This window comes from Harmonia axyridis, chromosome X (assembly GCF_914767665.1).
Source record: "Harmonia axyridis chromosome X, icHarAxyr1.1, whole genome shotgun sequence".
NCBI lineage: Eukaryota > Metazoa > Arthropoda > Insecta > Coleoptera > Coccinellidae > Harmonia > Harmonia axyridis.
This window is the reverse complement of record NC_059508.1, coordinates 6,360,004-6,387,494: the sequence shown is the minus strand read 5'-3', so window position 1 is coordinate 6,387,494 and position 27,491 is coordinate 6,360,004. Positions and strand designations below refer to the sequence as shown.

General features: G+C 35.8%; 2 protein-coding genes across 12 annotated transcripts in view; one reads left to right on the top strand and one right to left on the bottom strand.

The window, feature by feature from the left end:
* The window catches only part of LOC123685697 (plasma membrane calcium-transporting ATPase 2), a 105,404-nt gene that overhangs the window by 51,948 nt on the left and 25,965 nt on the right, over positions 1 to 27,491 (bottom strand). The window lies entirely within an intron of this gene.
* Positions 1,108 to 27,491, top strand: LOC123686135 (glutamic acid-rich protein-like). Its single transcript, XM_045626126.1, has 17 exons — positions 1,108 to 1,158; positions 1,573 to 1,717; positions 3,764 to 3,908; positions 5,032 to 5,092; positions 5,507 to 5,651; positions 7,323 to 7,503; positions 10,113 to 10,280; positions 11,659 to 11,829; positions 12,215 to 12,343; positions 12,667 to 12,837; positions 13,684 to 13,854; positions 14,709 to 14,888; positions 15,233 to 15,403; positions 16,268 to 16,447; positions 16,782 to 16,967; positions 26,878 to 27,123; positions 27,305 to 27,491. The coding sequence occupies exons 1-17, from the start codon at positions 1,108 to 1,110 to the stop codon at positions 27,489 to 27,491; spliced, it is 2,688 nt and encodes an 895-aa protein (XP_045482082.1).

Below are 27,491 nucleotides of genomic sequence, written 5' to 3'. Positions count from 1 at the left end.
TTACTTCATCGTTCTTCTTTTTCATGTCGACATTGAAACGTCGACCTATTGGCTCGCATAAGTTGGAATGTATCCTGAAACGGAAGGATTTCTCTTAGCCATCCAAGATCATGTGATCTCAACGAGAAGCTATGGTAAGGCCGCTATTAGTGAAAGAACGTGCCGAGAGTGATTTCAACGCTTCAAGAACCGTGATGTTGACGTCGAAGACCAGTATGTCGGTAGAAAAGAGAAGGTTTCATAAAACAAAAATTAAATCTATGTATGTGTCTGCAGGGTGATATTGTCATATGTATGTATTAATGATATTGTTATGATCGTGCAAAGAAACAGTTTTTATTTTTTTAAGCGAAAACCGTGATCCACTTTGGTAAGAAATGATTGGAAATTTCAAAAATAATTTTTATTTCAGGGAAAATCTGAGGCGTTTCATCAATATCTGTCAAAATTACGAACAAAAGCCACTGATGAAATTAAAAAAAAGTGATACATTAAAAAAATGCCATTTCGATATATCACCCTGTATGTTGCGAAACAATTAGTGAACAATCAAAGAGGAAAATATAGCAAGAAATTCGATTAAACACTTTTAATTTTACAAAAAACGTTATTCGACATTAATAGATATTTTCATAATTCTGTGGCAAATCCGTACCTTGTAGAATAAAATCGTTCGAGAATATCTCAGATTCACACAGATTTCGTGATTATTTTTTTTTAATATGTTGGTACTCTCCTGTTACGAATTTATCTATCATCAGTCAAATTTCTGATACAAAAAATGTTCAAACAAACAATATTTTCCAATGCACAGATCACTAGACGATATTTATGAAAGAATTGTATGGAAAACAAGTTAAATTAGAGAAAATAATTTACAATACTCGTACAGAAGCTACATTTTAACACCGGTTCATTATAAATATTAGGTGTAAAACTTTGCTCCCGTCGTTTTGAAATAGATGGTTGTAGCAACATATCCCAGGACATACAGCTGCATAAAGACCATATTTCCGACCACCACCGGAGAATCCAAGAAAAACTACAAAGATGGTGTAATAAATCCCTGCATGGAAGACATTTCAACGATCCAGGATAATGTCGACAATGAAGAGAAAAGAAGAAGAAGAGAAAGAAGAGGAAGAAGACTATGATGAGGTAGAAGAACGTTTGTTTACCTAATAACGACTTCTCCTGCAGCATAGACTTCTTCTTCTACATGTGACATTGAAGCGTCGAACTATTGGCTCGGATAAGGTGGAATGTATTCAGAAACGGAAGGATTTCACTTAGCCATCCAAGAACAAGTGATCTCAACGAGAAACTACTGCAAACATATCGTAAAGGATCCGACCGTCAGTGACGATGCAATATATCACGGGAAGATGTCAAATGTTGACAGAAAATGAATATAAAAAGAGACACGAAGAAGTAAGAAAGATACTCCAATAAGAATTGTCAATCATAGAATTGATACATACTGAAAAAGTGCCATACTACAAGTATCGACCGGAAATAATCCTAGAGAAGCTGTTCTTTTAGGTATATTTAGAACAGTGACAAAATTCCTAGGAGACAGGACAGGCCCTAAGAAGCTGCATGAAAACCATATTTTCTACCACCACCAGACAATCCAAGAAAAACTTCAAAGATGGTGAAAGAAGTCCCTGCATAATGCCGACATTGGAGAGAAGAGGAAGAAGAAGAGGGGGAAGCAGTTAGTTTGTTTACCAAATAAACTACTTCTTTTCTTTCTTCGTTCTTCTTCTTCATGTCGACATTGAAGCGTCGAACAATTGGCTCGCATAAGGTAGAAGAAGAGGAAGAAGAAGAGGAAGTTGAAGGAAGTAGTTTGGTTATCTAATAAACGACTTCTTTTACTTCTTCGTTCTTCTTCTTTATGTCGACATTGAAGCGTCGAACTATTGGCTCGCATAAGTTGGAATGTATCCAAAAACGGAAGGATTTCTCTTAGCCATCCAAGATCTAGTGATCTCAACGAGAACCTATGGTGAGGCCGCTATTAGTGAAAGAACGTGCCGAGAGTGATTTCAACGCTTCAAGAACCGTGATGTTGACGTCGAAGACCAGTATGGCGGTGAAAAAGAGAAGGTTTCATAAAAAAAAAATTGAATCTATGTATGTGTCTGCAGGGTGATATTGTCATTTGTATGTATCAATGATATTGTTATGATCGTGCAAAGAAACGGTTTTTATTTTTTTAAGCGAAAACCGTGATCAACTTTGGTAAGAAATGTTGGAAATTTCAAAAATAATTATTATTTCGGGGAATATCTGAGGCGTATCATCAATATCTGTCAAAATTTCGAACAAATGCCACTGATAAAATTAAAAAAAAGTGATACATTAACAAAATGCCATTTCTATATATCACCCTGTATGTTGCGAAACAATTAATGAACAATTAAAGCGGAAAATATAGCGGGAAATTCGATTGAACACCTCTAAATTTACAAAAACCGTTATTCGACATTAATATACAGGGTGTTTCCTAAACATGCGGCAAAAATTCAGGGGGTTGTTCCTTGGACTATTTTAAGCATGTTTTGTCCTTGGATGATTTATGAAAAACCTCTTTGTTTCGAAGATACAGGGCGAACAACATTTTTCATATTTTTAAAATTAATAATAGTTTAAATAAAAATGCGTACCGCACTGTGTTTACTAAGTAGGTACAATTTATTTTTAAATTTGTTTAACAACATTCCAATTACTAAAAACGGCCAGTTTTTTGACTAAAAATTGATAAGTGCAGATGGTAAAGGAATACAGATTAAACACGGTTTTCATTTGAATTCGTTTTGTGATGTATTAGCAATTAACATTTTATCTTTGACTATTATGAATCGCTATAAGAGGTGGTCATTTTCAACAGTTTTTGTAGGTTGAGTTGAATTTTCATGTAATTTTTCATAATAAAATGTTATTATCTGAAATTTTGTTTCCCCTATATCTCCGAAACAAATAGGTTTTTCAAAAATCATCAAAGGACAAAATATTCTTAGAATAGTCCAAGGAACAACCCCCTGAATTTTTTCCGCATGTTTAGGAAACACCCTGTATATTTTCCCTAATTCTGTGGCAAATCCGTACCTTGTAGAATAAAATCGTTATAAATATTAGGTGTAAAACTTTGTTCCCGTCGTTTTGCAATAGATGGTTGTAGCGGTAAGTGGAAGTCGAAATAAATAGATCGTAGATGTCATACAATAAGCTCAGGTATTTGTAAAAATAACGCCATCGAAATATTAGTCAATTTGTGTCTGCATCATGAAGTTATTCTCGATGCAACATATCACGGAAGGACATCAAAATTCCTAGAAGACAGGACATACAGCTGCATAAAGACCATACCTACCACCCGACAATCCAAGAAAAACTACAAAGATGGTGAAAGGAGTCCCTGCATGGAAGACATTCCAACGATCCAGGATAAGGTCGACATTGGAGAGAAAATGAAGAAAATAAAGAAGAACAAGAGGAGGAAGAAGAAGCAGTTAGTTTGTTTACTTAATAAACGACTTCATCTTCTTCGTCCCCTTCTTCTTCGGGAGGATGTAAAATGTTGACAGGATATGAATATAAAGAGAGACACGAAGAAGTAGGAAAGATACTCCAATAAGAATTGTCAATCATAGAACTGATACATACTGAAAAAGTGCCATACTACAAGTATCGACCGGAAACCATCCTAGAGAAGCTGTTCTTTAAGGTATATTTAGGACAGTGACAAAATTCCTAGGAGGCAGGACAGGCCCTAAGAAGCTGCATGAAAACCATATTTTCTACCACCACCAGACAATCCAAGAAAAACTACAAGGATGGCGGAAGAAGTCCCTGCATAAGGTCGACATTGAAGAGAAGAGGAAGAAGAGGAAAGGAGGGCAGTTAGTTTGTTTACCTAATAAACTACTACTTTTCTTTCTTCATTCTTCTTCTTCTGTCGACATTGAAACGTCGACCTATTGGCTCGCATAAGTTGGGATGTATCCTGAAACGGAAGGGTTTCTCTTAGCCATCCAAGATCAAGTGATCTCAACGAGAAGCTATGGTAAGGCCGCTATTAGTGAAAGAACGTGCCGAGAGTGATTTCAACGCTTCAAGAACCGTGATGTTGACGTCGAAGACCAGTATGGCGGTAGAAAAGAGAAGGTTTCATGAAACAAAAATTAAATCTATGTATGTGTCTGCAGGGTGATATTGTCATATGTATGTATTAATGATATTGTTATGATCGTGCAAAGAAACGGTTTTTATTTTTTAAGCGAAAACCGTGATCAACTTTGGTAAGAAATGATTGGAAATTTCAAAAATAATTTTTATTCCAGGGAAAATCTGAGGCGTTTCATCAATAACTGTCAAAATTACGAACAAAAGCCACTGATGAAATTAAAAAAAAGTGATACATTAAAAAAATGCCATTTCGATATATCACCCTGTATGTTGCGAAACAATTAGTGAACAATCAAAGAGGAAAATATAGCAAGAAATTCGATTAAACACTTTTAATTTTACAAAAAACGTTATTCGACATTAATAGATATTTTCATAATTCTGTGGCAAATCCGTACCTTGTAGAATAAAATCGTTCGAGAATATCTCAGATTCACACAGATTTCGTGATTATTTTTTTTTAATATGTTGGTACTCTCCTGTTACGAATTTATCTATCATCAGTCAAATTTCTGATACAAAAAATGTTCAAACAAACAATATTTTCCAATGCACCGATCACTAAACGATATTTATGAAAGAATTGTATGGAAAACAAGTTAAATTAGAGAAAATAATTTACAATACTCGTACAGAAGCTACATTTTAACACCGGTTCATTATAAATATTAGGTGTAAAACTTTGCTCCCGTCGTTTTGAAATAGATGGTTGTAGCAACATATCCCAGGACATACAGCTGCATAAAGACCATATTTCCGACCACCACCGGAGAATCCAAGAAAAACTACAAAGATGGTGTAATAAATCCCTGCATGGAAGACGTTTCAACGATCCAGGATAATGTCGACAATGAAGAGAAAAGAAGAAGAGAAAGAAGAGGAAGAAGACCATGATGAGGTAGAAGAACGTTTGTTTACCTAATAACGACTTCTCCTGCATCATAGACTTCTTCTTCTACATGTGACATTGAAGCGTCGAACTATTGGCTCGGATAAGGTGGAATGTATTCAGAAACGGAAGGATTTCACTTAGCCATCCAAGAACAAGTGATCTCAACGAGAAACTACTGCAAACATATCGTAAAGGATCCGACCATCAGTGACGATGCAATATATCACGGGAAGATGTCAAATGTTGACAGGAAATGAATATAAAAAGAGACACGAAGAAGTAGGAAAGATACTCCAATAAGAATTGTCAATCATAGAATTGATACATACTGAAAAAGTGCCATACTACAAGTATCGACCGGAAATAATCCTAGAGAAGCTGTTCTTTTAGGTATATTTAGAACAGTGACAAAATTCCTAGGAGACAGGACAGGCCCTAAGAAGCTGCATGAAAACCATATTTTCTACCACCACCAGACAATCCAAGAAAAACTTCAAAGATGGTGAAAGAAGTCCCTGCATAATGTCGATATTGAAGAGAAGAGGAAGAAGAAGAAGGAAGGGCAGTTAGTTTGTTTACCTAATAAACTACTACTTTTCTTTCTTCGTTCTTCTTCTTCATGTCGACATTGAAGTGTCGAACAATTGGCTCGCATAAGGTAGAAGAAGAGGAAGAAGGAGTGGAGTTGAAGAAACTCGTTTGGTTATCTAAAAAACGACTTCTTTTACTTCATCGTTCTTCTTTTTCATGTCGACATTGAAACGTCGACCTATTGGCTCGCATAAGTTGGAATGTATCCTGAAACGGAAGGATTTCTCTTAGCCATCCAAGATCATGTGATCTCAACGAGAAGCTATGGTAAGGCCGCTATTAGTGAAAGAACGTGCCGAGAGTGATTTCAACGCTTCAAGAACCGTGATGTTGACGTCGAAGACCAGTATGTCGGTAGAAAAGAGAAGGTTTCATAAAACAAAAATTAAATCTATGTATGTGTCTGCAGGGTGATATTGTCATATGTATGTATTAATGATATTGTTATGATCGTGCAAAGAAACAGTTTTTATTTTTTTAAGCGAAAACCGTGATCCACTTTGGTAAGAAATGATTGGAAATTTCAAAAATAATTTTTATTTCAGGGAAAATCTGAGGCGTTTCATCAATATCTGTCAAAATTACGAACAAAAGCCACTGATGAAATTAAAAAAAAGTGATACATTGAAAAAATGCCATTTCGATATATCACCCTGTATGTTGCGAAACAATTAGTGAACAATCAAAGAGGAAAATATAGCAAGAAATTCGATTGAACACTTTTAATTTCACTAAAAACGTTATTCGACATTAATAAATATTATCATAATTCTGTGGCAAATCCGTACCTTGTGGAAGAAAATCGTTCGAGAATATCTCAGATTAACGCAGATTTCATGATTTTTTTTTTATATGTTGGTACTCTCCTGTTACGAATTTATCTATCATCAGTCAAATTTCTGATACAAAAAAATGTTCAAACAAACAATATTTTCCAATGCACAGATCACTAAACGATATTTATGAAAAAATTTCATCGAAAACAAGTTGAATAAGAGAAAATAATTTACAATACTCGTACAGCAGCTACATTTTAACATTGGTTCATTATAAATATTAGGTGTAAAACTTTGCTCCCGTCGTTTTGCAATAGATGGTTGTAGCAACATATCACGGAAGGATATCAAAATTCCTAGGAGACAGGACATACAGCTGCATAAAGACTACAAAGATGGTGTAATAAGTACCTGCATGGGAGACATTTCAACGATCCAGGATAATGTAGACATTTAAGAGAAGAAAAAGAAGAAGAACGTGCAGAAGGAAAAGTAAGTTAGTTCACCTAATAACGACTTCTCTTGCTGCTCGTCTTCTTCTTCTTCATGTGACATTGAAGCGTCGAACTATTGGCTCACATAAGGTGGAATGTATCCAGAAACGGAAGGATTTCTCTTAGCCATCCAAGATCAAGTTATCTCAACGAGAAACTTCTGCAAACATATCGTAAAGGATCCGACCATCAGTGGCGATGAAACACATTCCGGGAGGATGTCAAATGTTGACAGGATATGAATATAAAGAGAGACACGATGAAGTAGGAAAGATACTCCAAGAAGAAATGTCAATCATAGAACTGATACATACTGAAAAAGTGCCATACTACAAGTTTCGACCGAAAACCATCCTAGAGAAGCTGTTCTTTTAGGTATAGTTAGGACAGTAACAAAATTCTTAGGAGACAGGACAGGCCCTAAAAAGCTGCATGAAAACCATATTTTCTACCACCACCAGACAATCCAAGAAAAACTACAAAGATGGTGGAAGAAGTCCCTGCATAATGTCGATATTGAAGAGAAGAGGAAGAAGAAGAAGATGAAGGAAAAGGAGTTAGTGTGTTTACCTAATAAACGACTTCTTTTACTTCTTCGTTCTTCTTCTTCCTCTTCTCTTCAATATCGACATTATGCAGGGACTTCTTCCACCATCTTTGTAGTTTTTCTTGGATTGTCTGGTGGTGGTAGAAAATATCCATTTAGTTTCAGATTCTTTTTTAGAATGGGTAGTAAACTTCAAATCGATATAATGAAAACTAATATTTAGTACTCCTTTCTGCTTCTTTTTTTTTTTGTTTTAGGATCCAATTGGAAATTATAGAGTCGTCAACCGAAGAGAGAGGATAAAGTAAATTTTGTTTTGGTTGAAGAGGAAGTCCTTCAATATAAATTATGTCAGCTTATTCTGTAAACGTTTACACAAACCAGTCACTACACCGATACGGGGACTGAGGTTTTTATCTGTTCTCTTGTATCATACGTTGAAATGTATGATGCCCCGTTACATTTCCTCTGCTAATACTGAAATTCATCGACACATATGCTTGATTATTTGAAATTAATATTTTGTATTGCTCTTTCTCAAAAGAATATATATATCATCGAACTATTGACTCGCATAAGGTGGAATGTATCCAGAAACGGAAGGATTTCTCTTAGCCATCCAAGATCAAGTGATCTCAACGGGAACCTATTGTGAGGCCGCTTTTAGTGAAAGAACGTGCCGAGAGGTATTTCAACGCTTCAAGAACCGTGATGTTGACGTCGAAGACCAGTATGGCGGTGGAAAAGAAAAGGTTTCCTATGTATATGTCTGCAGGGTGATATTGTCATATGTATTAATGATATTGTTATGATCATGCGAAGAAACGGTTTTGATTTTTTTAAGCGAAAACCGTGATCAACTTTGGTAAGAAATGATTGGAAATTTCAAAAATAAATTTTATTTCAGGCGTATCATCAATATCTGTCAAAATAACGTACGAACGCCACTGATGGAAATTAAAAAAAAGTGATACATTAAAAAAATGCCATTTCGATATATCACCCTGTATGTTGAGGAACAATTAAAGAGGAAAATATAGCGGGAAATTCGATTATACACTTCTAATTTTATAAAAAAGTATATTCGACATTAATATATATATATATATATATAATTATGTGGCAAATTCGTAACTTGTAGAAAAAAATCGTTCGAATATATCTCAGATTCACACAGATTTCATGATTATATTTTTTTTATTATATGTTGGTACTCTCCTGTCACGAATTTATCTATCATCTGTCAAATTTCTGATACAAAAAATGTTCAAACAACCCATATTTTTCAATGCGCAGATCACTAAACGATATTTATGAAAGAATTTCATCGAAAACTAATTAAATTAGAGAACATAATTTACACTTCTCGTACCGAAGCTGCATTCTAACACTGCTTCATTATAAATATTAGGTTTAAAACTTTGCTCCCGTCGTTTTGCAATAGATGGCTGTAGCGGTAAGTGGAAGTCGAAATAAATAGATCGTAGATGTCATACAATAAGCTTAGGTATTTGTAAAAAAATTATTATTCTCGATGCAACATATCACGGAAGGATATCAAAATTCCTAGGAGACAGGACATACAGCTGCATAAAGACCATATTTCCTACCACCACCAGACAATCCAAGAAAAACTACAAAGATGGTGAAATAAGTCCTGCATGGGAGGCATTTCAACGATCCAGGATGTCCACATTGAAGAGAAGAAGAAGAAGAGGAAGAAGAAGTTAGTTTGTTTACTTAATAAACGACTCCTTCTTCTTCGTCTTCTTCTTCATGTCGACTTGAAGCGTCGAACTATTGGCTCGCATAAGGTGGAATGTATCCAGAAACAGGAGGATTTCTCTTAGTCATCCAAGATCAAGTGATTTCAACGAGAAACTACTGCAAACATATCGTAAAGGATCCGACCATCAGTGGCGATGCAACATATCACGGGAGGATGTCAAATGTTAACATTATGACTATAAACAGAGACACGATGAAGAAGGAAAGATACTCCAACAAGAAATGTCAATCATAGAACTGATACATACTGAAAAAGTGCCATACTACAAGTATCGACCGGGGACCATCCTAGAGAAGCTGTTCTTTTAGGTATATTTAGGACAGAGACAAAATACCTAGGAGACAGGACAGGCCCTAAGAAGCTGCATGAAAACCATATTTTCTACCACCACCAGACAATCCAAAAAAACTACAAAGATGGTGGAAGAACTCCCTGCATGGAAGACATTTCAACAAAGAAGAAGAGAAAGAAGAAGAAGAGGAAGAAGGAGCAGAAGTCAGAGATCTTTTAATCACCTAATAAGATCCCTCTTACTGCTCCTTTTTCTTCTTCTTCATGTCGACATTGAAGCGTCGAACTATTGGCTCGCATAACTACACTGGTTCAGTATAAATATTAGGTGTAAAACTTTGCTCCCGTCGTTTTGCAATAGATGGTTGTAGCGGTAAGCGGGAGTCGAAATAAATAGATCGTAGATGTCATACAATAAGCTTAGGTATTTGTAAAAATAAAGCCATCGAAATATGAGTCAATTTGTGTCTGCATCATAAAGTTATTCTCGATGTTAGTGACAATGCAACATATCACGGGAGGATATCAAAATTCCTAGGAGACAGGTCCTAAGAAGCTGCATGAAAACCATATTTCCTACCACCACCAGACAATTCAAGAAAAACTACAAAGATGGTGAAAGAAGTCCCTGCATGGAAGACATTTCAACGATCCAGGATAATGTTGACATTGAAGAGAAGAAAAAGAAGAAGAGGAAGGAGCAGAAGTAGGAGTTAGTTTAATTACCTAATAAAAGACTCCTCTTACTGCACCTTTTTCTTCTTCTACATGTCGACATTGAAGCATCGAACTATTGGCTCGCATAACTACACTGGTTCATTATAAATATTAGGTGTAAAACTTTGCTCCCGTCGTTTTGCAATAGATGGTTGTAGCGGTAAGCGGGAGTCGAAATAAATAGATCGTAGATGTCATACAATAAGCTTAGGTATTTGTAAAAATAAAGCCATCGAAATATGAGTCAATTTGTGTCTGCATCATAAAGTTATTCTCGATGATAGTGACAATGCAACATATCACAGGAGGATATCAAAATTCCTAGGAGACAGGTCCTAAGAAGCTGCATGAAAACCATATTTCCTACCACCACCAGACAATCCAAGAAAAACTACAAAGATGGTGAAAGAAGTCCCTGCATGGAAGACATTTCAACGATCCAGGATAATGTTGACATTGAAGAAAAGAAAAAATAGAAGAGAAAGAAGAAGAAGAGGAAGAAGGGGTAGAAGCAGGAGATCTTTTAATTACTTTATAAAAGATCCCTCTTACTGCTCCTTTTTCTTCTTCTTCATGTCGACATTGAAGCGTCGAACTATTGGCACGCATAACTAGACTGGTTCATTATGAATATTAGATGTAAAACTTTGCTCCCGTCGTTTTGCAATAGATGGTTGTAGCGGTAAGTGGAAGTCGACATAAATAGATCATAGATGTCATACAATAAGCTTAGGTATTTGTAGAAATAAAGCCATCGAAATATTAGTCAATTTGTGTCTGCATCATAAAGTTATTCTCAATGTTAGTGACAATGCAACATATCACGGGAGGATATCAAAATTCCTATGAGACAGGTCCTAAGAAGCTGCATGAAAACCATATTTCCTACCACCACCAGACAATTCAAGAAATACTACAAAGATGGTGAAAGAAGTCCCTGCATGGAAGACATTTCAACGACCCAGGATAATGTTGACATTGAAGAGAAGAAAAAAAGAAGGGAAAGAAGAAGAAGAGGAAGAAGGGGTAGAAGTAGAAGATCTTTTAATTACCTTATAAAAGATCCCTCTTACTACTCCTTTTTTTTCTTCTTCATGTCGACATTGAAGCGTCGAACTATTGGCTCGCATAACTACACTGGTTCATTATGAATATTAGGTGTAAAACTATCTCCCGTCGTTTTGAAATAGATGGTTGTAGCGGTAAGTGGAAGTCGAAATAAATAGATCGTAGATATCATACAATAAGCTTAGGTATTTGTAAAAATAAAGCCATCGAAATATTAGTCAATTTGTGTCTGCATCATAAAGTTATTCTCGATGTTAGTAACAATGCAACATATCACGGGAGGATATCAAAATTCCTAGGAGGCAGGTCCTAAGAAGCTGCTTGAAAACCATATTTCCTACCACCACCAGACAATGCAAGAAAAACTACAAAGATGGTGAAAGGAGTCCCTGCATGGAAGACCTTTCAACGATCCAGGATAATGTTGACATTGAAGAGAAGAAAAAGAAGAAGAGGAAGAAGGAGCAGAAGTAGGAGATAGTTTAATTGCCTAATAAAATCTCCTCTTACTGCACCTTTTTCTTCTTCTTCATGTCGACATTGAAACATCGAACTATTGGCTCGCATAACTACACTGGTTCATTATAAATATTAGGTGTAAAACTAGCTCCCGTCGTTTTGCAATAGATGGTTGTAGCGGTAAGTGGAAGTCGAAATAAATAGATCGTAGATGTCATACAATAAGCTTAGGTATTTGTTAACATAACGCCATCGAAATATTAGTCAATTTGTGTCTGCATCATAAAGTTATTCTCGATGTTAGTGACAATGCAACATATCACGGGAGGATATCAAAATTCCTATAAGACAGGTGCTAAGAAGCTGCATGAAAACCATATTTCCTACCACCACCAGACAATTCAAGAAATACTACAAAGATGGTGAAAGAAGTCCCTGCATGGAAGACATTTCAACGACCCAGGATAATGTTGACATTGAAGAGAGGAAAAAAAAGAGGAGAAAGAAGAAGAAGAGGAAGAAGGGGTAGAAGTAGGAGATCTTTTAATTACCTTATAAAAGATCCCTCTTACTACTCCTTTTTTTTCTTCTTCATGTCGACATTGAAGCGTCGAACTATTGGTTCATTATGAATATTAGGTGTAAAACTAGCTCCCGTCGTTTTGCAATAGATGGTTGTAGCGGTAAGTGGAAGTCGAAATAAATAGATCGTAGATGTCATACAATAAGCTTAGGTATTTGTAAAAATAAAGCCATCGAAATATTAGTCAATTTGTGTCTGCATCATAAAGTTATTCTCGATGTTAGTAACAATGCAACATATCACGGGAGGATATCAAAATTCCTAGGAGGCAGGTCCTAAGAAGCTGCTTGAAAACCATATTTCCTACCACCACCAGACAATGCAAGAAAAACTACAAAGATGGTGAAAGGAGTCCCTGCATGGAAGACCTTTCAACGATCCAGGATAATGTTGACATTGAAGAGAAGAAAAAGAAGAAGAGGAAGAAGGAGCAGAAGTAGGAGATAGTTTAATTGCCTAATAAAATCTCCTCTTACTGCACCTTTTTCTTCTTCTTCATGTCGACATTGAAACATCGAACTATTGGCTCGCATAACTACACTGGTTCATTATAAATATTAGGTGTAAAACTAGCTCCCGTCGTTTTGCAATAGATGGTTGTAGCGGTAAGTGGAAGTCGACATAAATAGATCGTAGATGTCATACAATAAGCTTAGGTATTTGTAAAAATGAAGCCATCGAAATATTAGTCAATTTGTGTCTGCATCATAAAGTTATTCTCGATGTTAGTAACAATGCAACATATCACGTAGGATATCAAAATTCCTAGGAGGCAGGTCCTAAGAAGCTGCTTGAAAACCACATTTCCTACCACCACCAGACAATGCAAGAAAAACTACAAAGATGGTGAAAGGAGTCCCTGTATGGAAGACATTTCAACGATCCAGGATAATGTTGACATTGAATAGAAGAAAAAAAGAAGAGAAAGAAGAAGAGGAAGAAGGAGTAGAAGTAGATCTTTTAATTACCTTATAAAAGATCCCTCTTACTATTCCTTTTTTTTCTTCTTCATGTCGACATTGAAGCGTCGAACTATTGGCTCGCATAACTACACTGGTTCATTATGAATATTAGGTGTAAAACTAGCTCCCGTCGTTTTGCAATAGATGGTTGTAGCGGTAAGTGGAAGTCGACATAAATAGATCGTAGATATCATACAATAAGCTTAGGTATTTGTAAAAATAAAGCCATCGAAATATTAGTCAATTTGTGTCTGCATCATAAAGTTATTCTCGATGTTAGTAACAATGCAACATATCACGTAGGATATCAAAATTCCTAGGAGGCAGGTCCTAAGAAGCTGCTTGAAAACCATATTTCCTACCACCACCAGACAATGCAAGAAAAACTACAAAGATGGTGAAAGGAGTCCCTGCATGGAAGACATTTCAACGATCCAGGATAATGTTGACATTGAAGAGAAGAAAAAGAAGAAGAGGAAGAAGGAGCAGAAGTAGGAGATAGTTTAATTGCCTAATAAAATCTCCTCTTTTTGCACCTTTTTCTTCTTCTTCATGTCTACATTGAAGCATCGAACTATTGGCTCGCATAACTACACTGGTTCATTATGAATATTAGGTGTAAAACTAGCTCCCGTCGTTTTGCAATAGATGGTTGTAGCGGTAAGTGGAAGTCGACATAAATAGATCGTAGATGTCATACGATAAGATTAGGTATTTGTTAACATAACGCCATCGAAATATTAGTCAATTTGTGTTTTCATCATAAAGTTATTCTCGATGTTAGTGACAATGCAACATATCACGGAAGAATATCAAAATTCCTATAAGACAGGTCCTAAGAAGCTGCATGAAAACCATATTTCCTACCACCACCAGACAATTCAAGAAATACTACAAAGATGGTGAAAGAAGTCCCTGCATGGAAGACATTTCAACGACCCAGGATAATGTTGACATTGAAGAGAAGAAAATAAGAAGAGAAAGAAGAAGAAGAGGAAGAAGGAGTAGAAGTAGGAGATCATTTAATTACCTTATAAAAGATCCCTCTTACTACTTCTTTTTCTTCTTCTTCATGTCGACATTGAAGCGTCGAACTATTGGCTCGCATAACTACACTGGTTCATTATGAATATTAGGTGTAAAACTAGCTCCCGTCGTTTTGCAATAGATGGTTGTAGCGGTAAGTGGAAGTCGAAATAAATAGATCGTAGATGTCATACAATAAGCTTAGGTATTTGTAAAAATAGAGCCATCGAAATATTAGTCAATATGTGTCTGCATCATAAAGTTATTCTCGATGTTAGTGACTATGCAACATATCACGGGAGGATATCAAAATTCCTAGGAGACAGGTCCTAAGAAGCTGTTTGAAAACCATATTTCCTTACACCACCAGACAATTCAAGAAAAACTACAAAGATGGTGAGAGAAGTCCCTGCATGGAAGACATTTCAACCATCCAGGATAATGTTGACAATGAAGAGAATAAAAAAAAGAAGAAGAAGAAGAGGAAGAAGGAGCAGAAGTAGGGGATGTTTCAATTACCAAATAAAAAATTCCCTCTTATTGCTCCTTTTTCTTCTTCTTCATGTCGACATTGAAGCGTCGAACTATTGGCTCGCATAACTACACTGGTTCAGTATAAATATTAGGTGTAAAACTTTGCTCCCGTCGTTTTGAAATAGATGGTTGTAGCGGTAAGTGGAAGTCGAAATAAATAGATCGTAGATGTCATACAATGAGCTTAGGTAGTTGTAAAAATAAAGCCATCGAAATATTAGTCAATTTGTGTCTGCATCATGAAGTTATTCCCGATTGAACATGTCAGTGATGATGCAACATATCACGGGAGGATATCAAAATTCCTAGGAGACAGGTCCTAAGAAGCTGCTTGAAAACCATATTTCCTACCACCACCAGACAATTCAAGAAATACTACAAAGATGGTGAAAGAAGTCCCTGCATGGAAGACATTTCAACGATCCAGGATATTGTCGACATTGAAGAGAAGAAAAAGAAGAAGAGGAAGAAGGAGCATAAGTAGGAGATGGTTTAATTACCTAATAAAAGATCCCTCTTACTGCTCCTTTTTCTTCTTCTTCATGTCGACATTGAAGCGTCGAACTATTGGCTCGCATAACTACACTGGTTCATTATAAATATTAGGTGTAAAACTTTGCTCCCGTCGTTTTGCAATAGATGGTTGTAGCGGTAAGTGGAAGTCGAAATAAATAGATCGTAGATGTCATACAATAAGCTTAGGTATTTGTAAAAATAAAGCCATCGAAATATTAGTCAATTTGTGTCTGCATCATGAAGTTATTCCCGATTGAACATGTCAGTGACGATGCAACATATCACGGGAGGATATCAAAATTCCTAGGAGACAGGTCCTAAAAAGCTGCTTGAAAACCATATTTCCTACCACCACCAGACAATTCAAGAAAAACTAAAAAGATGGTGAAAGAAGTCCCTGCATGGAAGACATTTCAACGACCCAGGATAATGTTGACATTGAAGAGAAGAAAAAAAGAAGAGAAAGAAGAAGAAGAGGAAGAAGGTGCAGAAGTAGGAGATCTTTTAATTACCTAATAAAAGATCCCTCTTACTGCTCCTTTTTCTTCTTCTTCATGTCGACATTGAAGCGTCGAACTATTGGCTCGCATAACTACACTGGTTCATTATGAATATTAGGTGTAAAACTCTGCTCCCGTCGTTTTGCAATAGATGGTTGTAGCGGTAAGTGGAAGTCGAAATAAATAGATCGTAGATGTCATACAATAAGCTTAGGTATTTGTTAACATAACGCCATCGAAATATTAGTCAATTTGTGTCTGCATCATAAAGTTATTCTCGATGTTAGTGACAATGCAACATATCACGGGAGGATATCAAAATTCCTAGGAGTCAGGTCCTAAGAAGCTGCTTTAAAACCATATTTCCCACAACCACCAGACAATTCAAGAAAAACTACAAAGATGGTGAAAGAAGTCCCTGCATGGAAGACATTTCAACGACCCAGGATAATGTTGACATTGAAGAGAAGAAAAAGAAGAGAAAGAAGAAGAGGAAGAAGGTGCAGAAGTCAGAGATCTTTTAATCACCTAATAAGATCCCTCTTACTGCTCCTTTTTCTTCTTCTTCATGTCGACATTGAAGCGTCGAACTATTGGCTCGCATAACTACACTGGTTCATTATGAATATTAGGTGTAAAACTTTGCTCCCGTCGTTTTGCAATAGATGGTTGTAGCGGTAAGTGGAAGTCGAAATAAATAGATCGTAGATGTCATACAATAAGCTTAGGTATTTGTAAAAATGAAGCCATCGAAATATTATTCAATTTGTGTCTGCATCATAAAGTTATTCTCGATGTTAGTGACAATGCAACATATCACGGGGGGATATCAAAATTCCCAGGAGACAGGTCCTAAGAAGCTGCATGAAAACCATATTTCCTACCACCACCAGACAATCCAAGAAAAACTACAAAGATGGTGAAAGAAGTCCCTGTATGGAAGACATTTCAACGATCCAGGAAAATGTTGACATTGAAGAGAAGAAAAAAAAGAAGAGAAAGGAGAAGAAGAGGAAGAAGGAGCAGAAGTAGGAGATGTTTTAATTACCTAATAAAAGATCCCTCTTACTGCTCCTTTTTGTTCTTCTTCTTGTCGACATTGAAGCGTCGAACTATTGGCTCGCATAACTACACTGGTTCATTATAAATATTAGGTGTAAAACTTTGCTCCCGTCGTTTTGAAATAGATGGTTGTAGCGGTTAGTGGAAGTCGAAATAAATAGATCGTAGATGTCATACAATAAGCTTAGGTATTTGCAAAAATAACGCCATCGAAATATTAGTCAATTTGTGTCTGCATCATAAAGTAATTCCCGATTGAACATGTCAGTGACGATGCAACATATCACGGGAGGATATCAAAATTCCTAGGAGACAGGCCCTAAGAAGCTGTATAAAAACCATATTTCCTACCACCACCAGACAATCCAAGAAAAACTACAAAGATGGTGGAAGAAGTCCCTGCATGGAAGACATTTCAACAAAGAAGAAAAGAAAGAAGAAGAAAACGGAGTAGAAGGAGAAGTTAGTTTGGTTACCTAATAAACGACTTCTCTTGCTTCTCCGTCTTCTTCTTCCATACTACAAGAATCGACCGGAGACTATCTTAGAGAAGCTGTTTTTTAAGTATAGTTAGAACAGTGACAGAAATCCTAGGAGACAGGACAGGCACTAAGATGATGCATAAAGATCATATTTCCTACCACTACCAGACAATCCAAGAAAAACGGCATGATGAATTCTGGTCTTTTGCGGCTGGTTTCAATTTTTTGCTTCAATATGAAGAAATCTGCAGCTGAGGCTCATCGAATGCTCTCAAATACCTACGGGAGGCCACTATTAGTGAAAGAACTTGCCAAGAGTGGTTTCAACGTTTCAAGAACCGTGATGTTGACGTCGAAGACCAGTATGGCGGTGGAAAAGAGAAGGTTTCCGAAGATGCAGAATTGTAGGCATTACTTGATCAAGACTCGTGTCATATGCAACAAAAATAAGCAGGATCATTGGAAGTGGCGCAACAAACCATATCAAAACGACTGAAAGTCATCGGAATGATTCAGAAACAAGGAAATCTGTATTCAATTATGAGCAAATTTGAATTTTTTTGTCCGACGCACGGGTTTCATCTAAAAAATTAAATCTACGTATGTGTCGGCAGTTTATTTCTTGAAATGGACCCAAAAAGCCACCATAAAATATAGACATTCATTTAGGAAACACCTTGTATATTGAGAATTCGAATGAGATAAATTCGTTCTTGTTAGTATCATCGCCAAATATTGAACTCGAAATGACGTTCATGAAAACTCTATAAAATTATGAAAATCGTTTCACAGATTGTTTTTTATCTTCTATGTTGTGAAAGTATTTTAAACTATTCATTCCACATCAAGTGATGAAAGCCCAATAAAATTCTTCAGCAGTAGTGGAGAAATGTTTTTTTATCAGTATTAAAGTAAGCCAACCAGTATATTTTCATATCATTCCAGTAGCACTTCCTGCCTATCCTTAGTCATGGAATGATTTTTTTTATCTATAAAAAATACATACTAAGCCCAAATTCCATTAATTACTTAGGTACTGTTTTTTTCTCTTTTTTTTTCAGATATTTACCGCCTCCAACTCGTGAATATTAGCACAGATACATCGAACATTGGTAAGTTTCATAAGTGCATGTTTTCATATCAATTGGTTCATCAAAATCTACTTTTATATATCTTTAAATTAAAATTCCAGAGATTTCCATAGGTCGTACATGATTACAGTTGTGCGTCAATCATTAATTATTGGATGTCCGATTAAGGTTACGTTATCAGTTGTGACTGATCTAGGAATAAAGCTGAGACAAATTACCACCGAATTTGACCATGGATTTGGAATGCATTAATTATATTGATAGAATACAATTCCATTGCAAAATATTGATTGTAGCTCATTGGGAAAAGTTCGCTGAACATGTAAACGTGAAAAAAAGTCGATAGATTCACGTATCAATCAGAAATGTTTCAAGAATCATGTGGCTAAATTCATAGATTGATCGTGATTCAAAATTTCAACCTAACCTTACTAAAATCTTCAATTAGGAAATTTGTCTCAATCCATGTTTAAAGCTTCAAACTTAAACAATCTAGGTGCTAACAATTAAGCAATACGAAATCTTTGTATGAAATTATTTTAGTTTGGTGTACTTATTTTGATATGTCTACATTATTATTAGATAATAACATGCATGCCTATTTCATCATCCATTCAATGATCTAACACTCTAACAGACCAATTAAAAAGTCCCCAGTGTAACATGGTAAAACACATTTTTTTGGCAAAATTCGATTTTATTATTCAACATAGTTGCCTTCGAGGGCGATACAGCGATTATATCGATCTTCCAACTTTTCAATACCATTTTGGTAGTACGATTCAAAATAGGCATCAGTTCCGGCGATTACTTCTTCATTGCCGCTAAATTTCTTTCCGGCAAGCATTTTTATGAAGTCTGAGAACAGGAAAAAGTACTGGGGGCCAGATATGGCGAATAAGGTGGACGCAGAAGCAATTCGAAGCCCAATTCATGCAATTTTGCCATTGTTTTCATTGATTTGTGAGACGGCGCGTTGTCTTGATGAAACAGCCCATTTTTTTCTTCAAATGGGGCCGTTTTTTAACGATTTCATCTTTCAAACGATTCGATAACGCTATATAATAATAGCTGTTGATGGTCTGGCCCTTTTGGAGGTAATCAATGAATATTATACCTTGCGCATCCCAGAATACTGATGCCATAACCTTGCCAGCTGACTGTTGTGTTTTTCCTCGCTTTAGATTCGGCTCATCGTGTGCAGTCCACTCAGCTGACTGTCGATTGGACTCCGGAGTGAAATGATGGAGCCATGTTTCATCCATTGTCAGAATCATTAACACGTTGTTGCTTTTGATCGATTGTGAGCTAGAGCGGCACCCATTTTGCACACAGTTTTCTCATGTGAAAATATTCGTGAATGATATGATCTACAGGTTCAGATTATATCTTTACAATGTCTGCTATCTCGATCAACTTCACTTTATGGTCATTCAAAATTATTTTGTGAACTTTTTCGATTTTTTCGTCGGTGACAGCCTTTTCTGGGCGTCCACTGCGTTCGCCGTCTTCGGTGCTCATTTCACCACATTTAAACTTAGCATACCACTCAATGATGGTTGATTGTCCTGGTGCAGACCCCGGAAACTCTTCATCAAGCCAGGATTTTGCTTCAACTGTATTTTTTCCTTGCAAAAAACTATATATTATCAGCAAACGAAATTCTTTGTTTTTGCATCTTTTTTCAAATAACAAAAGTAGCTACACGCACAACGCAATATCTTACAAACTAATGGTCGGACTGCTGTCAAATGTTGACACGTATAATTTGAAGGTTGGTATCAACTAAAAATCATATGAATTCAATACTAGCACCGCCATTTGTGCATCCGACCGGGTATTCTTCAATTGGCCCAATAACATCGTCGTTTTAACTGTCCACAGAAAAAAATGTGTATTTTACACGGAATAAATATATTTTAGCTCTCGGTTGTTTGTTGAATCTAATACTTCCCTTGACTATTATTTTCAATTATTTCATTCTTATTCTTTTAAAAATACTGAAATTTTATAAACATTGAACCTATTAATTGTAGAGCACGTAGTAGAACGAACAGATTCAACTTTCTCCCAACCGTAGCTGGAACAATACCGGACAATCTCATTTTCTTCATTTAAAATTTTCAACGAGTTTATTCACTCACGGAATGCCAAACCATGACGACCGGAAACGGAAGAATTCTTTACAACAGGTTATGGAATATCAACATTGCGAACGGATATCCCCAAGAACAAAGAATCACTAATGACTAGAATTGATAAAATATTCCAGGGAATAGTTTCCCATTTTCACGCGATCTTTCTAGGGCGTAATCATTTTGTCGAAATATCTGTAATTTTCGGAAATGATTCTGAACCATTTGGTCAGACGCAACGTCGAAGAATTCGTGATGAAATTCAATCTCGTCCATCTATACGGCCGGACGTTAACACGATAGCATTCGAGAATACTGACTTGATAAATTTCAGAATCTTCGATACCCTATTATTAGGGATGCACGGCTCGGCTTGATTTTCAAGCTACTTGGCTTGAGCTTGACTTGATTTCAAGTCAAAAAAACGACTACTTGACTTGAGCTTTATTTGTTTATCAAGTACTTGAATCGCTAGATTCTCAACAGTTTCATTGTGTAGTGTCACATCAATAAAAAAAAGATTAAATGGGAAGGCTCCTATCAAAGAACTTTTATTTATCAAACTTATAGTATGAAAGAACCGAAAAAATCAACTTTTTTGAAATAGAAACATAAATTAAACTGTAACTGTAAGAGCAGCTCTGGAAAATTGTCTTTCAACAGGAGCTGAAGATGCTGGCGTTTATAAAAAATCCTTGGCTATTTTGGCCGAGTTTGGAAATATATTTCTGAAACTACCAATATATTTCATAGAAATATGAGAAAACTACTGATAAAGTCACAGTGGTGAATGGTTCAGTCACTCGGCGCTCGAGGAATACCCTTATTTAGTCTAAGCGCGCACGAGATTGCAGAAATACATATATGCCGTGCGACGCGTGCATATCAAGCTCAAGTAATATCAAGTAGATTGATATCAAGTCAAGCAAAAAATATCTACAATCAAGTCAAGTCAAGCTCAAGTCAGTAATTATTCACGGGTTTGATTTTCAAGTCAAGTAGTTGGTTAAAATGTCAAACTACTTGGCTTGATGAATCCCTACCTATTATGGAACTGAACAGGCTCAGAAAATTATGAACAAAAGCTCGAAAATTATTATAAAACAAACTTTATATTGATTATAAGCGAGACTGGTTGTGAGGCTAAGATCAGACTGTGAGAAAGTCTCTTCTATAGTATTTCAGTATTTTTTGTAAAAGAAATTTTTTCGAATGCGAATTCTGAATTTCCAACCTTTGATCGAAGAGGAAAATCAAAAAACTGATATGCTTCAATTGGCATTTGCTGCACGAATATGCAAAAAAAAAAAATCATAAATATAGATCCATAGCCTCAAGCCACCTCAACTCATAACATCTCATTAGGGATTCACGGCTTGGCTTTATATTCAAGCTACTTGGCTCAAGCTCAAGCTTGACTTGAAATCAACTCAAGTTCAAGTGAAGTAGTAGTTTTTCAATGTCAAGTCAAGTATTTATTCATTAAGTACTTCACTTGACATTGAAAAATTACTACTTGACTTGGACTTGAGTTTGACTTCAAATCAACTCAAGTTCAATTCAAGTAGTAGTTTTTCAATGTCAAGTCAAGTAATCATTTATTAAGTACTTGTAGTGACATTGAAAACTTACTACTTGACCTGACCTTGAGTTGATTTAAAGTCAAGCTCAAGCAACTTAAGCTTGAGCCAAGTAGCTTGAATATCAAGCCAAGCCGTGATTCTCTACATCTCATCAATCTGAAGCACTTGTGAAGAATCGAAGGTGTCGAACTCTAATTGATAAATTGCCTTCAATTGTCTGGATCGGAGGTGGTACACACGATATCGATTAAGAACCAATTGAAACACAAATTCTATACTCGCTGAAACCAAACAAAATTATTTCTTGACCCGCACAATCGATTTTGCCGTACTCCAGATTCATTACGTTATTGCAATGCGACCTTGGCCAATAGTTACGATGAAACAAATGAACAACGATTCATAATACTCCAATAACGGCTTTTCCATGAAAATGAAATGATTGAAAAATTGCAATTTTCTCTGCACTTCGTTCGAATCGTCAGAACATCTGCTGGACATAAATTTGAAAATATACCATTAAATATCATATAAAATAATCACTGACGAGAAATCCAGATACTTTGAGCTCTCGTTCATTCATTCGCCCATCGAAGTCCACATAACTGTATATAGGTGGTTTTCAAGGGTGCACTTGGCGCATTCATGAACAAACGCTCAAAAGCTCATTTCTTTTTTTTTTTTATATTGTGCTCGAATTTTCCATAGTTCTGACGCCGCTATTGACACGAAAATTTGCACGTTTTTTGTTTTAAATGACAAAATTTCGATTGACCACATTTACGGAACCCCTAGACGGATTTTATCCACTAACAAACATGGCTGCATCATGTGAGATGCGAACGTATCCTACAAATTTCAAGTTTCTAGGTCGTTCAATTTGAAAGTTATCATATATAATGACGGACGGACAGATCCGAATTTGATGACGAATTTGTTATAAGTGAGTCGAAAATTATCGTTTAAAACCATTTCCGGCTCCAAACATATTTTGAACGCTTTTGCAGGTTTCGACTTCAGTACTCGGCACGAAAAAAATTTACAAGTCATATACAATTCCTTATCTACTACACAAATTTTATTTTGATCACTTTCACGCATCTATAATGCAAAATTCAGTTTTGTTGTTTGATGTTTTATTCATGGCAAAATTTGCAAAACACAAACTAACCAAATGACCTTTAACGGTACAACCCTTCGTAGAAAACAGTTGTGCCAAATAACGCCAATGATATTCTAGTCAGTTTTTCATTCGATAATCAAGGATATAAAGAAACAAAATATTTTCTTCCGAAAATCAATGAACCCCATTATGACACACAAAAAAATTACATAACTTCATTCATTATGATACGAATTATTATATATCACAAATTGAATGGTTTTCGCCTTTCCATTCATTTTCTATTATATCATTACTGACCAATGCTGAAACTAATGGAAATAGAACGCAGGGTTGGTTACGCCACTCCCGAATCGATTGATGTAATGGAAGAACAGACTAAACGTCTACACCCTGAAGCGGTTCAATGTAAACTAGAGCAAATATTATAAAGACAACTTTGCCAGAGCTTTTCCAGATCTTTCTAACAGAATAATAAGATGTAGAATTTATAATCGATTTGTTCGAAGCGAGGATATTGAAAGGATATGAATAAATAAATACACAATGCTAGCCGTATTATTGAACTCATAATGACAAAACTTGAAGGTCATTATGATGAAATTATGACGTCATTGATGACATCATCGGGCCACACCAATCATTTTCGACCGATATCTTATAGTATCCCCGTTCAAAATAACTCCCTACCGCAATTTTGCGGTGGATGTATTCAATGATTTTATTATTATCTGCTGAAATTGTGGTTTTACATTCGATAAATGAAGAATTAAGAATCAATTCTTATAAAAAATGGTCAAAATGTGCTCAATGTCAATGTGTCAGTTGCTTTAGTTTTCCTATTGTATGTTTAATTTCTCAACCTTAGATATATTCCCATATACCGTACTAAACTCATCAGTAAGATTAATTTCATGGATCCATATAAATTATATTTCAGGGACAATTATTCAAAAAAATTTCAACACTCATTCAACTACGTTCATTAAGGTTAATGGTTTCTCGTGAATGTTAAGCTATATTTATCCTAATCAAGAGAGTTCATCAAATACTTCCTATTTTACATCGTAAACAACCAACTTTCCATTATCTTCCAAATAGCTTGAATTCTATGAGAAATGAAAATATTGAAAATTGTAAACTACTTCGCGTAATTGAAATATTTTATGCGCACACATGAGACAAAAATGTGTATCGAAATCCATTCAAAAGTTTCGGGATTCTGAGTCTTTATACAATCAAAGAATATTTTTTGGTTTGATACCCTGATTTTCATAAAAAATTTCAGCAGTTTCCGTTTTGGAGGGTATGAAATCGCGAAGTCTTAACATCAATAGTTTCGGATCATGAATCTCAATTGAATATTCAATTGTTTGTGTAAAAAAATAACGAATCGTAGTGTAAGACTTGGGAGTTGTCATATGTATCATGAGATGATGAGAATTTGAATTGATATATCGAAAAATTGGTTTTCAAAGCTCTAGTAAGTGGAATCAATTGGATTATAGAGAAAATTGATTTCATTCACCGAGTTTACAAGGCAACACCCTATTTTATATCGAATTATACCAAAGATTCAATTAACGAACAAAAATGTTATCGAACTATAGGTTAATAGACATGTCGAAACCTTATTATTCTGCAATAAATAACTCTTTGGTTTGCATCATTAGTTCGTGGGATACAGACACCAATAATCCAGTTTGTTGTGAAAATATTCCTTTTAGGCCCAATAACCGAATTAATCACTTTAGTGCTACTGTGCGTTGTACAATATACCCCATTCCATAGTTGTACATCCAAATATAGATTCGAAATCAAATTCAATCCAGCCTTCCCCGATAATCAATAGATATCAACCGACAATATTCCTTGTCAGGAAGGAAAAATAGGTTAAAAAAGAAAAACCACACACTCGACGACTTGAGTGACGACAAATCCTTCGTCGAATTACGTACGTATTTTATTTCACTGGAAAATCGATTCAACGTTCCGAGCCGAGCATCCTTCCATATCGAATTTAAATTCAAGATTGAATTCCTTTTCACCTTGATTCCTTCACAGGCGTACCATTAAAGTAGCTATTTACATCAACCGTGACCCCCAAATTAATTTCCAATGACGTCATAAGGAGAAGCAGAGAGGAAAACAGAACTGTGGTACACCATTCATAATAACTTGCAAAATGGTTGTGATTACGTTTACTAGAAATCATTCGAGATTGTGAGATGAAGGAAGATAGCTTTATTGAGATGTTGCTCTGTCTTTCTGTTTGTTACGAGTATTATCTGTTATGATATAATAGGAGTAAGATCAGAGGTCTTTTTTTATTCCAAATCGAATCACAAAAATCACATCAATAAAGATAAGATATTAAGCGAATTGAGCCATTGCAGAAACAATTCAATTTTTGTTGAACTGGCTCGAATCATTTCAATTGCAAACTACAATATTGTTTATTTATAACTTATCATATAAATATAATTGTTATCTCTGAAAGGATCAATGAATTAAATTATCAAAATTATAATAATTCTTCTGCCTCTTTCCAAAACTACTACGAGTATTATACAAAAGCATTGGCTCAACGAGCTTTCGATAGTTACAACTTTTGTCGTTTCGATCCTAAATTCGAGGCTTTTTGTAAAAAACTGGTCATCTTTTGAAGCGATCCACTTATCGATCCAATTTTTTACTTCTTCATACAACCGAAAGTGCTGGTCAGCCAGGCCGTGTATCATTGATCGAAACAAGTGATAGTCCGATGGAGCATACGTCGGGTGCTGAAGGACTTCCCATTTTAACGTTTCCAAGTATGTCTTGACCATTTTCGCAACGAGTCGAGCATTGTCATGCTGTGAAATCACTTTATCATGTCTCTCGTTGTATTGCGGCTGTTCGTTTTTCTATGCTCGGCTCAAACACATTAATTGCGTTCGATAAAGATAGCCCGTGGTTGTTTAAGTCGGTTTTAACAACTCATAACACACCACGCCGAGCTGGTCCCACCAAATACTGAGCATGACCTTGGAACCGTGAATATTCGGTTTTGCCGTCGACGTGGAAGCATGGCCGGGATATCCCCTCCATTTTCTGCGCTTGTGATTATCCCATGAACCTATTTCTTGTCTCCAGTCACAATGCAATGAATAAATCCCTTTCGTCTTTGCCTTGCAAGCACCTGTTCACAAGCAAACAGACGCTGTTCAACATATCTCGGCTTCAACTCGTACAGCACCCAATTTCCTCGTTTCAAAAATCAAAAATATTTCAAAAAATCTTTTGTGACTTAATATTTTGAGTAGGGCAATAGAAAGATGGATAATTCTAGATGGAGTATTCGTTTTCAGTTTGTTAGAGAATACTAAGATCATAATTCACTTTTGTGAATGTATTAACAAAAATTAACAGGATCAATAAATATTACTATCATTATTATTATTATAATACATACTGAAAAAGTGCTATACTACAAGTACCGACCGGAGACCATCCTAGAGAAGCTTTATTTTTAGGTATAGTTAGGACAGTGAGAAAACTCCTAGGAAGCTGCATGAAAACCATATTTTCTACTACCACCGGAGAATCCAAGAAAAACTACAAAGATGGTGGAAGAAGTCCCTGCGTGAAAGACATTTCAACGATCGAGGATAATGTCGAGAAGAAGCAGAGGAAGAAGAAGAAGTTGAAGGAGAAGAAGAAGAAGAAGTCAGTTTGTTTACCTAAATAACGGCTTCTTTTACTTCTTCGTCTTCTTCTTCATGTCGACATTGAAGCATCGAACTATTGGCACGCAAAAGGTGGAATGTATTCAGAAACAGAATGATTTCTCTTAGCCACCGAAGATCAAGTGATCTCAACGAGAAACTATTGTAAACATATCGTAAAGGATCCGACCATCAGTGACGATGCAACATATCACGGGAGGATGTCAAATGTCCATATTTCCTACCACCACCAGACAATCCAAGAAAAACTACAAAGATGGTGGAAGAAGTCCCTGCATGGAAGACATTTCAACGATCCAGATTGGAGAAGACGAAGAAGAAGAACAAGAAAGTTTAATTACCTTATAA